Source organism: Amaranthus tricolor, chromosome 8 (assembly GCF_026212465.1).
Source record: "Amaranthus tricolor cultivar Red isolate AtriRed21 chromosome 8, ASM2621246v1, whole genome shotgun sequence".
Classification (NCBI taxonomy): domain Eukaryota; kingdom Viridiplantae; phylum Streptophyta; class Magnoliopsida; order Caryophyllales; family Amaranthaceae; genus Amaranthus; species Amaranthus tricolor.
The window spans coordinates 9,008,091-9,026,373 of record NC_080054.1 but is presented as its reverse complement, the minus strand read 5'-3'; the positions used below and the strand labels follow the sequence as shown (position 1 = coordinate 9,026,373).

The 18,283-nt window shown below is 34.7% G+C and overlaps 1 protein-coding gene across 1 annotated transcript; it reads left to right on the top strand.

Moving 5' to 3' along the window:
- The first annotated feature begins 7,452 nt into the window (after nucleotides 1-7,452).
- On the top strand, nucleotides 7,453-8,297 carry LOC130821497 (uncharacterized). Its single transcript, XM_057687285.1, has 2 exons — nucleotides 7,453-7,905; nucleotides 8,106-8,297. Exons 1-2 carry the CDS (start codon nucleotides 7,453-7,455, stop codon nucleotides 8,295-8,297), a joined length of 645 nt encoding a protein of 214 aa, XP_057543268.1.
- The last annotated feature ends 9,986 nt before the right edge of the window (nucleotides 8,298-18,283 follow it).

Here is an 18,283-nt window from a genome sequence, read left to right as displayed (position 1 = left end):
TCAAATTTAAATGTTAGGATTTTGTAAATTGATTTGGGAATTTTGTGACTCAAATTGAAGTTCATCAAGATTGAATGTTGAAGGGTCCTCCAATGGTGATTGAGGTAATCCACAAACTATTCCTTTTAAGTATTAATTGAATGTTTTAAAGTATTTTGGTATGTGGATTCAATTTGGGTCGTGGATTCAATTTGGGTATCAACTTGAATTTAATTAGAGTATATGAGTTTAATTAGTAATTGGGTTCTTGCTAGTGTTGATTAGTATTGGTTATTTGAGTTATTTGGTTTAGTATGAAATTTAATATTTGGATATTGAGATTTCAGCTCAAAAACTGAGCATTCTGTTTTGGCAATTTTCGGTCAGTTGTGATTGTTTCTAGGTTCTGGTGTCTTCTTAGAATTTGTAGAGCTTTGAGTCGCGGTCGTGCGGGCACTTGAATCGCCTCTATAAGAGTTCGTATGAGAGAGTTATGTTCAAAACAGTGGCATGCCCGCAGGCTGTCATGAAAATCAATACTGAACCTTTTGTTTTGGCTATTTTGGGATAGTTTTGATTGTTTTTGGGTTCTGGTGTCTGCATGATATTTGTAGAGCTTTGAGTTGCGATCACGTAGGCACTTGAATCGCCCCAAGATGAGTTCGTATGAGAGAGTTATGATCAAATTACTAACAAGTGTCCTGTTATGGTACTAAAATGGAATTTATTATGTGGGATTAGGAAGTATAAAATGAATTGGAGGTTTAAGGTTATGTATTGAGTAATTGAGATTAACTTAGGTTTATTGTTTTCTCTTTATGGATTGGTATTGTTGGGTTATGGATCTTAATTGAATAATATGAGTGTTTGGTTCAAGTATAAATTTGGGAACATATGAGTTGATTGGTATTTTAATTATTGATTGTTATTCATGGTGTAGGAAGATAATCCACAAGCAAACTACTATCCTATCTTTTAAATTTAATTCAAGTATTTCAAAGTTCAAGTTATGGTTTATAAGGTGTGATATTACTACTATTGATATTTGAGCAAAACCGTATAATTTTTGGTGTTCGAAACTTTGGACTTTATCTTCGTTTTGACCTTACTTCTAGTTCTTAGTCAAGATTATGTTTTGTATGTTCACAACCTTATAAATGTGAGCTTTTAAATATATTGTACTATGAAAATGAGTTATGGTTATTGATTTCAAAAGAAAATCAAGTGATTTATTGATTCGTTTTATATTGAAATGTTCGACATTGAAAAATATCCGTTTTTGGGAATTGGCAACGGATATTTATATCCGGTTTATTGTGAAATCCTATAGCTTGATAATAGGTAATGGTTATTCGGATCAGTCTCGAGCCCCCGATCCCGTTTCGTTCTTGCAAGAACCGTATTTTCGGTGATGACGATCACCCGTGTTCTCAGGATTTAGATCAAGCCTACTTCCTGACGGTCCATATATTCCCATGTTTTAAAGTGCTGTTAAATTATTGATTTAATATGAGTTTTGAATAAATACGTTTGGTATATAAAGTTTTGTTTGCTTCGCAAATGATATCATATTTTTCATTTGCCGTATTGTTTCGCTATTGACTTATAAAGTAATAGCCGCATTTTGATTTTTGCTATTAACTTGTACAGTTATAGCCGTATTTTAATTCGTTATAAACTAAAGGTTCATAACCGTATTTATGTCAATCAGACGGTCTTTTAAAAGAGTTTGGACTTGTTTATAAATGTAATAGTTTGTTGGATTACTCAACAATGCAATTGTTGACCGTTTTTTTTATAGGGTCTATCTCTTACAGGGGGTAGATCCACTTTCAGGTTGCCATCTTTAGTGCAGATGGATGTGCTGCTCATTTATGTGTCATGTGTTGCGATAGCGAGGACATCGTTTTCGAAAGGTTGACTTATAATGATATTTTGACAAATCATGTCTTTGTATAAAAAAAATAGATATTTTATAATGTATTAATTTAGTTTATAACTGGGTTGTAAGTAATTGTATTACAGTTATATGAAGTTTTTAAATACTCTGATATTGGTTGCTGTGGTTGTCGAACCACAGGTCGGATTCAGCCCAGACTTCTATAAGTCTTCCGCTGTGCTTTGTAGACAATAATAATTTATTGTTTACGCTGGTTTGGGCTGTTTCAAAGTAGATATCAATATCTTTTCCAGGAGATAATGGGCCGGGAATAAGTAATGACAAAATTAGAAACTCTGACTTTATGGCCAACCATGGAGGCAAGTTATAGTTGACCAAAATTACTGGCCATGTACTATGCACAATGCTCATTGAATTAAATGGGTTAAACCCATCTGTGGCTAATGCAAGCCTCACATTACGAGGATCTTCAGCAAATTTTGGATACAATTTGTCAAAGTTCTTCCGAGCTTCACCGTCCACCGGATGTTGCAAAAGTCCAAGTCCGTCTTTTCTTCGACCATTTGCATGCCATTTCATGTAATTAGCAGTTTCGACACACATATATAACCTTTGCAACCTTTTCTTAAGTGGAAAGTATCTTAGAATTTTTTCTGGAATTTTATGTGCCTTTTCTGCGGTATATTCAGTGTGATCATTTTTGTTCGATTTCCACCTTGAGGCCCCACAAACATGACAACTTGTTGCAGTTGCATTCTCCTCCCAATATAGCATGCAGTCGTTAGGGCATGCATCGATTTTTTTATAATCTAAACCTAAAACTTTCAACACTTTTTTTGCCTCATTCAACGATGTTGGCAATACAGAATCATCGGGTAGAACTTCCTTAAACAATGTTAGCAAAGCAGAAAATGTAACATTACTCAACTTATGATCACACTTGTATATATAAAGGCGAATTGTAAACGCATGTCTAGAGAGTTTTTTGCAACCAGGATATAATTCTTGTTGGCCTTCTTCTATTAGACTAGGAAACTTTGTAACACCCCGTAAATTATCGGGTTTAAAAATAAATAAAATATAATAAAATAAAGTATAAAAAAATAAAATAAATAAGTAATATTAAATTATATTATTTTACATAGTTAATTTTAAGAAATAAAGTAGGTTTAACTTTAACGGTAACGAGTTTTATCGCGTACGATGTTATCGTGTGACGTTTCTTTGTTGTTTTAACAATAATATAATAATTACTTAATTAATTAATTAAAAAAATAATAATTAGGAGGAAATTGAAGGGGTGGCCGGTTGGTGGAGGCATGGGAGGAGTCTTGTAACTCCTCTCATAATTGTGTATTATGGCACAATTATGACCATTATCTTAAGTAACTATTAATCCTTAAACTTCTTTGATTTCCCTCACCATTTCAAAACTTCAAGTAAACAAAAAAAAATTCAGAAATTTTCTCCCTTTTTACTCCTTGAATTCGGCACATTCAAAAGGAAAAAAAAATAAAATTTGTTGTTCAATCCAATCTTTTGATCAAAAGGTAAGTTTAATTGAATTGTTAATTATAGATTTTATATACAAAGATTTCTAAATGAATTATATTTTATGTATGATGATATCCAATGACTTATAAGAGGATTGAATATTTTTCTTTTATATATGAAAATTTTCTCTAATAACCCTTTAATAAACTTTAATTTGTTAAAGGATTAAGAAAAGAACTTCTTGATCAATATTCTTTAATAAAATTTATATTTGTTATAAGAATTAAGTATTTAAAGTTACATAGAAATCTAAATAAATTTCTTATGGTCTATTTTCTCTAACAAAATTTCAATTTACTAGATGAAATTTAAATGATATGAATCAAGTAATGTAGTCATCCAAGGGTTTAGTAATCCTTTAGCAAAATTTAATTTGTTTGAAGGATTGTGTTATATTTATATATATGTGTCTTGATTTAAAAGGGTGATTTGGTTTTGTAATTCTCTACAAAATTTAATTTGTTAAGGGAATTAATTATTTAATTTAATTATCATAATTTGTGGAGTTTTAAGTCTCTTGAAGATTTTATGGATGGGCCTATTCTTTTTATTTTTTTGATGACTCTTACGCCTTGATGATGGGGTTTTTGTGTATGAATATATATAAATATTAATAGCAACAATAAAAATGTAATGAGAATTCCGGACAGCAGTTGCTGTCTCGGTATTGGTGACGGCTCGGGAAATGTTAATCGTTTCCGTTGTTGGTTTATGCATCCAATGTGTTTTGTTTTAAAAAAACTCGTTAAACGTTTAAAATAATTAAAAATAGTAAATGGATGTTAGAAATTATGAAATTTGGTACCCAAGGTAATTGACGCGTTCCGAGCGCAATGGCGAAGTCGGATTTTTCATTCGAATTTTCTAATCTGTCCGAAATGGCCCTTAAAGTTTCTGGTCAGAATTTGTAATTTGGAATCTTTGGAAATTGGATGAAAACATTTAAAATTATCAAGTCTTAGTGATATCTTAATGGTATGGAAAGGATTAAATGTGTAAACACGATCTAATATGTGATCGTTTTGTATGTGTTGTTTAGGACCTCGATTTATAAGAGGGTGAAATTCCTTTTGTGCCTGAGCAACGTGTGTGTTTGCAGCGTTAAGGTACACGCTTAGACCATACTGTTTATATGGTTGTGCAAGTAATGTTGTTTTATTTCTAATCGAGGCTTTGTAAATCACATAAGGATTAGACACCTCAAATAATATGAAATAATTAAGTGAAAATTGAGAATTTATGTGTTTCTCACCCAAAGGAGTTGACGTTTGGTTACGTTACCCAAAAGAGGGTTAACAAATGGTTTGGAATATTATAAATTATTGTTCCCATGGCAGTTTTGGATCATTACGGTCACCATGGGGGTATGCATACTTTAGCCTTTGGCGACCCGAACAGGACGGGCAACGTCTTAGGTCGGTGGTTGCCTTGGGATTAGCTCTCCCAAGTGTATTCCACCAAAAATATTTGAAATTATACTTGAACGACCCGAACAGGACGGGCAACGTTACAAGTTGGGATTATCTAAAGATAAATGGTTTATACTTGAACGACCCGAACAGGACGGGCAACGTTACAAGATTGGAAATATTGAATAATGAATATGTATTAGAGCCTTTGCATGCTAGGGTAAACACAATGCTTGTATTCAACCTGTTTGATATATGTATGAAGTCTCTGACGTGTATTGGTTGTTCTTGGAACCTGCTACGTGTTGTCATACGACGAGCAGTAGGTTGATTGTAGGTGGGGGCTGGAGTGAGGACTCAGCTTAGAACCCGTAACCATCTAATCTAAGATATACTTTGTAACAAGTTTATGAGTCGAAATATCTCAGTTTATGTAAAGAAAGTTTATGACGTTTTTCTTTTTATTTCGTACAACTTTTTAGCTAGTCTAGAGGCCAGTAGGCTCTCGAGTTGTATGTAAAGACTTCCGCTGACTTGTTTTATTTTGTTTGACGTTGTTTTCTGCATTGACCATATTCCTTTACCGTTGGAACGTTGACGATCCGAGTAAAAAAAAAATCATTTTTTTTTCTTGTGTCCGTTTGTGAACCGGAATCATGTTTTCATATGATTTTCCGGGTCACTTAAACCGGGCCGTTACAATTGGTATCAGAGCCAACGTTCCTTAGATGATAAAGGAATAAACGACCTAATAGAGAGTTGGGGAAATAGTCCTTAGGACGTAATTTTGTTGTATTGTGTTTGTGTTGTTGTGATAGTAATGTTTTGTTTGTACATCCGTGTAGAATTAGGATATATGGATAAGGGAAATAAGGGAAAAACACCCATGCACTCACACACCCCCAGGAAGACTAGCGAAGTATCGATATTTGACCCAGAAACTGCCTGGAGAGAAGTCTCCAATGCTGATATATGGAGAATAAGGAATGGTGAAAGTATCCGAGATTATAGGGAGAGGATGCGAATGGTTAAGGCAAAGGCTGATAGGGTATGGTATGATTTAGATTTAGACTTAAATGAATTACATCGTTTGTCTGAAACTAGGAAAAATGTAGAACCCGGGAAGGAGGGCGAGACCCACATATCAGACGACGCTAATGTGGTCATGGAACAGTTAAAGGAGCGGGACCTACCCGACCCTCCACTAGTGGAAACCGAGGTTCAGTCGGAGAGTGATGTCAAAACGTGGGAGCCTAAGCGGGAACCACCTACTTATGTTGAGATTTCCAGTAATGATGAGGGCGACAATTGGGGGTCGCACTATGACCTATATGGCTATGGGACTGGGCTTGATGGGGTTTGCTCAGATGAAGAGGATCCCAAAGAAGACGTGGAGGAGGTACCAATAAACCACCCTGGAGATAGTGACAGTGAATCAGGAGAAGCATACTCGAACTCCAGCTCTGATTCTGGGGAAGATGCAGATGATGAGGATTTTGACTTAGCTAGCTATGAAGAGAGTGCTGACACTTGGGACGCTTAGTGTTAAAATAAGATGCCTCCTTTGTCAAGAAAGAGACTGTCTAGAAATGATGCTAACCGTACGCTAAGAAATTTGGTGAAAGCATTATCAAGTGTAAGCGCACCACGAGAGAGGTCTATGTCAAAATTAGCATCTGAAATGAGCAAACGGATTAGTCAGAGCAAACCCTCGACCTTCGACGGTAAAGGGGAACCGTCGGAGCTTGAACTCTAGTTAAGAGAATTCGACAAACTTTTTGATGTAGTAGAACGCCCGGAATAATTGAAAGTCAATCAGGCTGCATTTTATTTAGTTGGAGAAGCCGACTACTGGTGGGCAAATAGTAGATCGGGGTTGTTGGAGCAGGCTGAGGGGGATTTTTGTTGGGATTTGTTTAAAAGGGTCATGCGGGAGAAATTCTATCCGCTGCACGTAAGGAAAGATAAGTCGAACGAGTTTGCGCGGTTAGAGATGGGTGGTATGACTGTTGATGAGTATTACCACAAATTTATGGAGTATCTCAAGTACTGTCCTGATGATGTTCCCACTGAAGAAAAGAAAATGCAGTGTTTTGAGCTGGGATTGTCGTATGACATTCAAAAACATAATGAAAGTGATCGTTAGAACAGCTTGGAACAGATGTACAAGCGAGCGTCTCAAATAGAGAATATCTTGAGGAAGGAAAAGGAGAGAGAGAAAGGTAATATCCCCGAGAAGAGAAAAGAAGGTGCTGATCAGGCATCAAGGACTCCAGCAGGTTCTTATCAAAAGAAAGCCATAAATTTTAGAAATTTTCAAGAAGGTGGGTCTGGGGCAAATGCGGGCTTTAAGAGAGAAGCTAAGCCTGCGAAGCAATTACTGGTTCGAGATGACAATAAGAGGAATTATTTCTGTAGAAGGTGCAAGAAAAACCATCTGGGAAAAGATTGTGACGGAAATTTGGTTGAGTGTAATATTTGTCACGAAAGAGGCCATAGAGAGTATGAATGCTACATAAAGAAAAAAGGGTAGAAGTCAACAGCCGGGTGGGCAGCACCGGCAAAATAATTCAAACAACGCCGGCAGTCAAGTCAGCCGACAGTACGGGAATGGAAATCGTGGCAATGCGGGTCAGAGGTTTCAGCGACCTTTTTAATGGGGGACAAGGCCGGATAAATGGAAACCGGGTTGAAGAGTCTGAAATGCATCGTGGGGGCAATCAAGTGGGAGGAATGAATGCACAGCCGGCTAATGGAAGAGTATCTGCGGTCAGTGCAAGAGAAATTGATCAGGCAACGGATGTGGTTACAAATACGTTCGCCAATCATTCTATGGCTGTGAATGTATTATTTGATTTGGGAGCTACATGTTCTTTTCTTGCAAAGAGTAAAGTAAAAGCATTAAATTTAGGAACTTTTGAAAATGTTTCTTATACGGTAGCTGTCCCATCGGGAAAAAAAAAATTATACAGTTGTGATAGACTGTATAAAGATGTACCCTTGAAGATAGAAAAAGTTGTCTTTCCAAGTGACTTGTATTTGTTAGATATGGAAGGCTTAAAGGTAATTTTGGGGATGGACTGGTTGGGAAAATATAAAGCCACTATAGAATTTAGGAAGCGAAGAGTGTCGCTAGAAGGACCAAGAGGAGAAAAGGTTAGATATCGGAAATTTCAAAAGGGGCCCAAAACGAATTTGGTGTCGACCTTGGAATTGTAGAGGCTTGTGAGGCAAGGACACCCTTTGTACTTATGTCATATCAGCCAGGGGGGAAGAAGGAGGAGGATCCCAAGGATATTGCTGTAGTGAATGAATTTTTGGATGTTTTTTTTTCTGACGAGATTCCCGGTATGCCACCTCAACGGGAGATTGACTTCACGATAGACTTGGTACCTGGGACTGGACCGATTTCTAAGGCCCCTTATCGTATAGCTCGAAGGAGATGGAGGAATTGAAGTCTCAGCTTGAAGAATTATTGGATAAGGGTTATGTTCGACCCAGTGCTTGGGGTGCTCCAGTTTTGTTTGTGAGGAAGAAAGATGGAAGTTTGAGATTATGCATCGACTACAGAGAGTTAAACAAGGTAACCGTTAAGAATAAATACCCGTTACCCTGGATAGATGACTTATTTGATCAATTGAGAGGAGCTAGGATTTTTTCAAAAATTGATTTAAGATCGAGTCATCACCAGCAAAGAATAGCTGAAGAGGATATATATAAAACAGCATTTAGAACACGTTATGGACATTATGAGTTCACCGTGATGCCTTTTGGGTTGACAAATGCTCCAGCTGCGTTCATGTGTTTAATGAACCAAGTGTTTAGTGCGTACTTGGATGAGTTTGTGGTTGTCTTTATTGATGACATATTAGTATATTCGAAGGACCGGGATGAACACGAGGAACATCTACGTTTAGTCCTGCAAACTCTAAGAGAAAATACGTTGTACGCAAAATTTTCAAAGTGTGAGTTCTGGTTGAAAAAGGTATCATTTTTGGGTCATTTTGTTTCTAAAGAGGGTATTTCGGTGGATCCGGCGAAAGTAGAGGCAGTTCGAAGCTGGTTGTCACCAAAGAATGTCACCGAAATACGAAGTTTCTTAGGCTTGGCTGGGTATTACTGCCGTTTTGTCTAAGATTTCTAACGAATTGCTCGGCGTATGACTTTTTTGATGAAGAAAGAGAAGAAGTTCGAGTGGACTGACGAGTGTGAACAGGCCTTCGTGACTTTGAAGGAAAGGTTAACTACGGCCCCTGTTCATACTCTACCTGACCCAAAGTTGGATTATACTGTTTAAAGTGACACATCGAAGAAAGGATTGGGTTGTGTACTGATGCAGGACCGTAAGGTGATTGCTTACGCATCACGACAATTGAAAGTACATGAAGTTAATTATCCTACCCATGATCTAGAGTTAGCTGCTATAGTGTTTGCTCTCAAAATATGGCGGCATTATTTGTATGGCGTTAAATGTAGAATCTACACTGACCATCAAAGTCTGAAATATCTCTATACACAGCCTGACTTAAACATGCGACAACGTCGGTGGTTAGAGTTGATGACAAATTATGACCTGGAGTTCATATATCATGAGGGACGAGCGAACTTGGTAGCCGATGCATTGAGTAGGAAGTCTAATCCCTCGTTGTCCGCCTTAAATGGAGTTGAAGAGTTGCATCGAGATTTTGCCAGATTAAATTTGGAAGTGGTACGTAAAGGTGAGTTACAGGGGTGTCTGAATGCCTTGGCTATTTGACCTTCGTTCTTTGAAGATATTTTGAATTCCCAGGATAAAGACCTGAAAATTTTTAAGTTAAAGGAACAGGCACGGGAAGGAAAAGCGGAGGGATTCTTTGTTCAGGAAGATGGAAGCTTGAGGTTCAATGGTTGTTGGTGTTTACCGACAGGGGAGGAATCTTTGAAGGAACGTATCTTTGATGAGGTCCATTGTACGAAATTTTCAGCCCATCCCAGCGGTGACAAAATGTATCAAGACCTTAAGTTAATGTTTTGGTGGTTTAGGATGAAGAAGGATATAGTGGATTATGTCTCGCGCTGTTTGACTTGTCAAAAGGTTAAAAAAGAGCATAAAAGACCAGGAGGTTTGCTACAACCTTTGGAGATACCGGCATGGAAGTGTGATGATATTTCTATGGATTTTATTGTGGGTTTACCCCGGACGAAGGCAGGAAATGATGCTTTATGGGTCATAGTGGATCGATTGACTAAATCAGCTCGTTTCATCCCTATGAACTGTCGTTGGGAAATCGAACATTTAGCTCAAGCTTACATTAAGTATGTCGTACGAATTCACGGTGTGCCCCGTACTATTATGTCCGACAAAGATACACGGTATTTGTCACAATTTTGGTAAACCTTGCATCAGGCAATGGGCACTACGTTACTTTATAGTACGTCCTTCCACCCGCAGACGGATGGGCAGACGGAACAGAAAAATCAAATTCGAGAAGATATGTTGCGCGCTATTGCCATGGAATGGACAGGGTTGTGGGATGAACATTTGGACCTGGTCGAATTTTCTTACAACAGTTATCAGCCATCTATATAGATGGCTCCATTTGAGGCTTTGTATGGGCGTCGTTGTCGTAGTACGGTTTATTGGGATGATTTCACCAAAGCGGTGACCTTGGGACCTAAGTTGCTATTTCAGATGACTGAAAAAGTGAAGTTGATAAGGGATCGTTTGAAAGAGGCACATGATCGTCAAAAGTCTTATGCTGATTTGAAGCGACGAACGGAAGAGTTCATCGTGGGCGAACATGTATTACTTCGCGTGTCACCCATGCGCGGAGTAATACGTTTTGGTACTCGTAGAAAGTTGAGCCCTCGATTTATAGGACCATATGAAATTTTGGAACGTGTGGGTAAAGTGGCATTTCGGTTGTGCAAGTCAATCTCCCGTTGAGGTGGCACTTGGGAGGAAATAATATAAATTATCGGGTTTAAAAATAAATAAAATATAATAAAATAAAGTATAAAAAAATAAAATAAATAAGTAATATTAAATTATATTATTTTACATAGTTAATTTTAAGAAATAAAGTAGGTTTAACTTTAACGGTAACGAGTTTTATCGCGTACGATGTTATCGTGTGACGTTTCTTTGTTGTTTTAACAATAATATAATAATTACTTAATTAATTAATTAAAAAAATAATAATTAGGAGGAAATTGAAGGGGTGGCCGGTTGGTGGAGGCATGGGAGGAGTCTTGTAACTCCTCTCATAATTGTGTATTATGGCACAATTATGACCATTATCTTAAGTAACTATTAATCCTTAAACTTCTTTGATTTCCCTCACCATTTCAAAACTTCAAGTAAACAAAAAAAAATTCAGAAATTTTCTCCCTTTTTACTCCTTGAATTCGGCACATTCAAAAGGAAAAAAAAAAAATTTGTTGTTCAATCCAATCTTTTGATCAAGAGGTAAGTTTAATTGAATTGTTAATTATAGATTTTATATACAAAGATTTCTAAATGAATTATATTTTATGTATGATGATATCCAATGACTTATAAGAGGATTGAATATTTTTCTTTTATATATGAAAATTTTCTCTAATAACCCTTTAATAAACTTTAATTTGTTAAAGGATTAAGAAAAGAACTTCTTGATCAATATTCTTTAACAAAATTTATATTTGTTATAAGAATTAAGTATTTAAAGTTACATAGAAATCTAAATAAATTTCTTATGGTCTATTTTCTCTAACAAAATTTCAATTTACTAGATGAAATTTAAATGATATGAATCAAGTAATGTAGTCATCCAAGGGTTTAGTAATCCTTTAGCAAAATTTGATTTGTTTGAAGGATTGTGTTATATTTATATATATGTGTTTTGATTTAAAAGGGTGATTTGGTTTTGTAATTCTCTACAAAATTTAATTTGTTAAGGGAATTAAGTATTTAATTTAATTATCATAATTTGTGGAGTTTTAAGTCTCTTGAAGATTTTATGGATGGGCCTATTCTTTTTATTTTTTTGATGACTCTTACGCCTTGATGATGGGGTTTTTGTGTATGAATATATATAAATATTAATAGCAACAATAAAAATGTAATGAGAATTCCGGACAGCAGTTGCTGTCTCGGTATTGGTGACGGCTCGGGAAATGTTAATCGTTTCCGTTGTTGGTTTATGCATCCAATGTGTTTTGTTTTAAAAAAACTCGTTAAACGTTTAAAATAATTAAAAATAGTAAATGGATGTTAGAAATTATGAAATTTGGTACCCAAGGTAATTGACGCGTTCCGAGCGCAATGGCGAAGTCGGATTTTTCATTCGAATTTTCTAATCTGTCCGAAATGGCCCTTAAAGTTTCTGGTCAGAATTTGTAATTTGGAATCTTTGGAAATTGGATGAAAACATTTAAAATTATCAAGTCTTAGTGATATCTTAATGGTATGGAAAGGATTAAATATGTAAACACGATCTAATATGTGATCGTTTTGTATGTGTTGTTTAGGACCTCGATTTATAAGAGGGTGAAATTCCTTTTGTGCCTGAGCAACGTGTGTGTTTGCAGCGTTAAGGTACACGCTTAGACCATACTGTTTATATGGTTGTGCAAGTAATGTTGTTTTATTTCTAATCGAGGCTTTGTAAATCACATAAGGATTAGACACCTCAAATAATATGAAATAATTAAGTGAAAATTGAGAATTTATGTGTTTCTCACCCAAAGGAGTTGACGTTTGGTTATGTTACCCAAAAGAGGGTTAACAAATGGTTTGGAATATTATAAATTATTGTTCCCATGGCAGTTTTGGATCATTACGGTCACCATGGGGGTATGCATACTTTAGCCTTTGGCGACCCGAACAGGACGGGCAACGTCTTAGGTCGGTGGTTGCCTTGGGATTAGCTCTCCCAAGTGTATTCCACCAAAAATATTTGAAATTATACTTGAACGACCCGAACAGGACGGGCAACGTTACAAGTTGGGATTATCTAAAGATAAATGGTTTATACTTGAACGACCCGAACAGGACGGGCAACGTTACAAGATTGGAAATATTGAATAATGAATATGTATTAGAGCCTTTACATGCTAGGGTAAACACAATGCTTGTATTCAACCTGTTTGATATATGTATGAAGTCTCTGACGTGTATTGGTTGTTCTTGGAACCTGCTACGTGTTGTCATACGACGAGCAGTAGGTTGATTGCAGGTGGGGGCTGGAGTGAGGACTCAGCTTAGAACCCGTAACCATCTAGTCTAAGATATACTTTGTAACAAGTTTATGAATCGAAATATCTCAGTTTATGTAAAGAAAGTTTATGACGTTTTTCTTTTTATTTCGTACAACTTTTTAGCTAGTCTAGAGGCCAGTAGGCTCTCGAGTTGTATGTAAAGACTTCCGCTGACTTGTTTTATTTTGTTTGACGTTGTTTTCTGCATTGACCATATTCCTTTACCGTTGGAACGTTGACGATCCGAGTAAAAAAAAATCATTTTTTTTTCTTGTGTCCGTTTGTGAACCGGAATCATGTTTTCATATGATTTTCCGGGTCACTTAAACCGGGCCGTTACAATTTGCCTTATCATTTGGCCCTACTCTCAGAGTAACGTTAAACATTTCTTGTATACCATCATTCATGTTCAATGGTTCATCATGTGCCTCTAATTCTGTTTCAACACCCATCTTCCCAAACCGAGAAAATTCATCACTTCTTGGTACAAAACAATTGCAAATAATATGATCTTTCACGTCATTCTGACCATACCAATATCGATGATAACACATACAACATGGGCAACTAATTTGATTTCCTTGGGACCTTGTAGCAAAAGCTTTTTCAATGTATTCATTCGTTCCTTTTTGATAATCATAACTCCATCTAGGAAATTCCCACCACTTATCCATTTCCTAAAAGTAAGTATTATAAGATTTTATACTAAAGGCAAAAACACTTGATCAATTAACAATTAATCAACTTGTATCAAGAAATCAGAGATCAACCAGAGATTAGAATTATGATTGTGATTAACCAATTTAATTAACAAATAGCAAATAGCAAATAATAGCAGCAACTCAACCAATTATGATTAACCAGAGATTAGAATTATGATTGTGATTAACCAGAGATTAGAATTATGATTGTGATTAACCAGAGATGTGAATTATGAAATTACCTCAACCAATTAATTAACAAATAGCAAAAAATAGCAGCAACAGCCAATGACAGCGACAGCACTGTCCCACAACCAACCAGCAGCTACCCACGACGCAACAGCACCGTCACGCGACCCAACAGAACCGTCCAACGGCAGCAGCAACAACGACCCAACGGTAGCAACAACGACCACTTACGGCAGCCCGCAGCAACCAACGAACAGTAGATCGAAATTCGCAAAGAAGAATTAGAGGAAATCAAATTCAGTTTGTGAAATAGGGCTTTTTGAGAAGTAAGAGTGAATGAATCAGAAAGTAAGTGAAGGTGGGAAAGTTGAAAGTAAGTGAAATTTTTATTTTTCATTTCCCGGTAAACACTGATGCCCTAATATAATTTAATCAATTGCAGGCCTATTGCGACGCTTTATACACAACCGTAGTAATAGGTATCCGTCCATTGTAATAAGTTGTCTACTGCCACGGTTTTAAAATAATCGTAGCAATAGGGTCCTAACTGTCGCAATAGAGTATCTATTGCTACGGTTCAAAACCAACCGTCGCAATAGAGCGTCGCCATTGCTCGTTAATGTAGTAGTGAAGGAAGGACAAGAAATTTACTAATCTCTGTTAATTATATTGTTTAAAGAGAAAAATAGTTTTAAGGATTTTTAACTAATAAACTAAAAATGCAATAAGAAATTGGGTTGAAACTATATAATGAAGAAGTCTAGGGTGTCGGGAATCCCCTAAGTTCTTGTACTATCAAAATTCTATCAATGTCTATAAAATGTCAGATTAATTATATCATTAAATATGATCTTGTTAATCTCAACCTCTCGCTCTTTTGATTAACTATTAGATTTAGACCTTATTAATTCAATTCTCACACGATAGTTTTATTGAACGAATTAATAAGAATTTAACCAAAATTTACCCTAAAGCAAAGTTGATCCTAATCTCACACGATAGTTCTATTGATTAGTCCAACAAAGCATAATTAGTTTACGGTTATTTGCACAATTTAATCGCTTTAATCCTAATTTTATAGACACTTTCAATAATCAAATCATACATGAATTGTAGGTTCAAACATAACCCTAGAGAATGGATCTACTCAATATTCATGATAAAAACAATAAACAAAATTCTAAAATGAAACTACGCATGATAAAAGATGCTAATAATGAAATTTGCAAGGAAAAATAATAATTAAACAATGAGAAATACAATTAAAGATCTAAGTGACAAAACATAGAGAACAATACTACTTTTATCAAAAGACAATTACTAAGAAAATAATTAAAGTTTGACAAGGAAAGATTAAACTAATACAAATTTGATAAAGGAAGGTTAACTTAATAATGAGAAAGTAAATCAAAGATAAGAAATTAAAATGATTGGAAATTAAAAGTTTACAAGAAAATGGTGTTCAAAATGGAGAGGAAGATGAAGGGGGAAGGAGGAAAAATAACTTTTGATCTCCCCCCTTATGCTCCCCAAAGGAGGCTTAGCCTAATTCCCCTTCTTAATAACTAGATTAACCCTAAGAAGTTTATTAAAATAAAGATAAACTAAAATAATACAAAATTAAAGTAAATGAAAAATGTTCCCATGGCGTTTCAGAAGAAAAAGCCTACTCGGCGTCCATTTCCACGACCAGGATGCCGAGTCGGCTGTTTTAGCTGACAATTTCAGCAAATTCGAACGATCGTCACTTTTGGCTTGTTTGTTGGAATTTGGCGTATAATATACCGTTAGAAGCTCTTATAGTCTAGTTTCCAATCCCTCAAACTTTGAATTAATAAAGTCTTCCTACCAAAAGTTATGACCAAAAGAGTAGACATGTATTAAATTTCACCTCAAACTTTTGCATTATAAATACTCTTTTACTCTTTTGTTCATTTTCTTTGTAGAACGTATTCAACCGAATAAAAATCCCCTTAGTAAACTCCGTCATCATTAAAACCATAAGAATTATGCTTAAAACAATTAAAATCACTCAAAATCAACATGAATAACCAAAATGGGTAAAGTAATATAAATTTTCAAAATCAACATGCAATTACTAACAACAACCATCATTAAAAAGTATAAATTGATATAAATTAGTGTGAATAATTGCACTTATCAGTTTATAATATGTTTAAGTGTTTGTTCTTATCATGTTCAATCATTTTCACATAGTAATATGATTTAGAAAAATATAATTTTAACTTTAAAGTGGTTGAAACTAATGGAATTTAAAATGGTGAGTCGCATAAATAGGCGTACAGTAGTTGGGATTCAATGATAATAAAATTATTTTCTTAATTCAGGTTAAAATTTCCTGTCCAAATACTAATAATAGGGTCAATTTGGATTCAATGATAAATCGGGTAAATATCGGAAGATCGATCTCTTTTAAACACATGTAGTTGGGATTGAATATGTCCATTGGATAAATGTGAAACAAAATTGGATAATATGATCAAACGTAATGTAGTCCGAGATTAATAGAGCAAATTTTAACTAGGAAAAGTTACTTAGAATAATCTATCTTTTTCATGATTTTCTTACAATAACCCCACATATTGATTAACAATGAATACTCCCATGAGGTATTTTTCTAGAGTAAATCTGATAGCCGAATAACTTGTTATTGCAAGTTTTATTCTTTAAAAAAAATGATAAATTAAAATAAAATCTCAAAAATATGTTAAAAAAGTATTTAAGAAAATTTCTTACTTTTTTTTTTTATTATTTATAAGTTTTTATGTAAATTTTTGAAAAGTTTTAAAAATTTTACATTAATTTTCAATTTATTTTTTTGGTGAATTACCTACTATAATTGGGTATTGGATTACCCAAGTTTACTCTATGCAAATACTCCTTAAAGTTGAGATTATTCATGATTAATCAATAATTGAGATTATTATAAAAAAAATCTTGAAAAAGGTTTAATTATTCTAGGTACTTTTTATTGTTAACTATGCTGATATGTAGCCGCAATGCATATTGGTAATATTCTAATGGTCTTGCTTTTCTTGCAGCGTTGCAACTAGAAAAAAATATTCTAGCAGAAGATATTTATATATAAGATATATCCCTTTGAATTTATATCATATAATTCAATTACCTAAGCGGTTTTTAAATAAATGGTGTAGATTTAAAAGGACGGGGAGAGTAGCATTATTTTCACCTCAGTAGACCATCTTTTTATTCTGCAATCTGCATTTAGCATATGGGCAGTACTGGGTGAACGACACTGTAAATTTAATTTTATTTTTAACAACAATAATTTGATTTAACAGGAAAATCAACTATTTGCTCTATGCTGATTATCCATTTAAATTAATATAGAAGTATATATAAGACATGCAAGAATTATTATTATACATCAGAATTCAGGGCTAAAGAACGTTTAACCATTAGATAATAGAAGTAATAGTACACTATATTGAAATTTACAAGCATAACATTAAACCGTAATTGTAAATGAATTAAGTTGGTGTTAATTTTAGGTACTTAAAAATAGATAATAGAAAAATGGTTTCTGGTCACTTTATTTGACGAGTTTACCCAATTTTTTCGCATGACTTTTTTGAAAAACTTGGGTAAGAGCCGATTATTCTTAAGCCATAATTAGGCCAATATAAACCAACAAATACTTAGACAAATCAAATTTATTTTATTGTATTTCTTGTATTTTTTGTATTTAATCTACATTGGATGATCTATATTTATTGTATGCTTATGGACCAACCCACATGCTTTAAATCGGTTTCCAAAGAGTAAATCTTGATCCAATTAACTATTATTAGATCAAAATAGGAATGGGCTTAGGTTGAATGTATTCTAACAGAGGCCCAAAGAATAACTAACATGACAAGCAATGGTGAGCATATTTAGTCAAACAACACTTACTCCTTCAAATTGTCTCGCTAGGTAACCGTCATTTACTAATATTATAAGCCCACATACCGGAGAGGAAATAAGAAATCTCGTGACATGATATTATAGGAATCAATAACATCAAAATTATAAATACCCCAAGTCTCCTTAATAGTCACGTAAACAATTATGCATACCGGTATGCATAAGAATATAAATTCTCAAAGTGTTATATTGGTACTTATTGTAGCATTTATTGTTCTTCATTTATTACACTCTCACATCATTAATAAACCTAAGTATAAACTAAACGCCACATTGCACTTGGGATTGTAGTCCTTAAATACCTTCTCGAGGATTGATATTGACTTCAGTGTTAGAGTTGGTTCCCGAAGACACTCTTCAGGTCCCTCTAACGTCTTTTAATC

Coding starts and splice junctions, on each gene's coding strand:
- LOC130821497 (XM_057687285.1), top strand. CDS start 7,453: ATGGAAATCGTGGCAATGCGGGTCAGAGGTTTCAGCGACCTTTTTAAT. Junction 7,906..8,105: donor TAGATATGGAAGGCTTAAAG/GTAATTTTGGGG, acceptor ATGTCATATCAG/CCAGGGGGGAAGAAGGAGGA.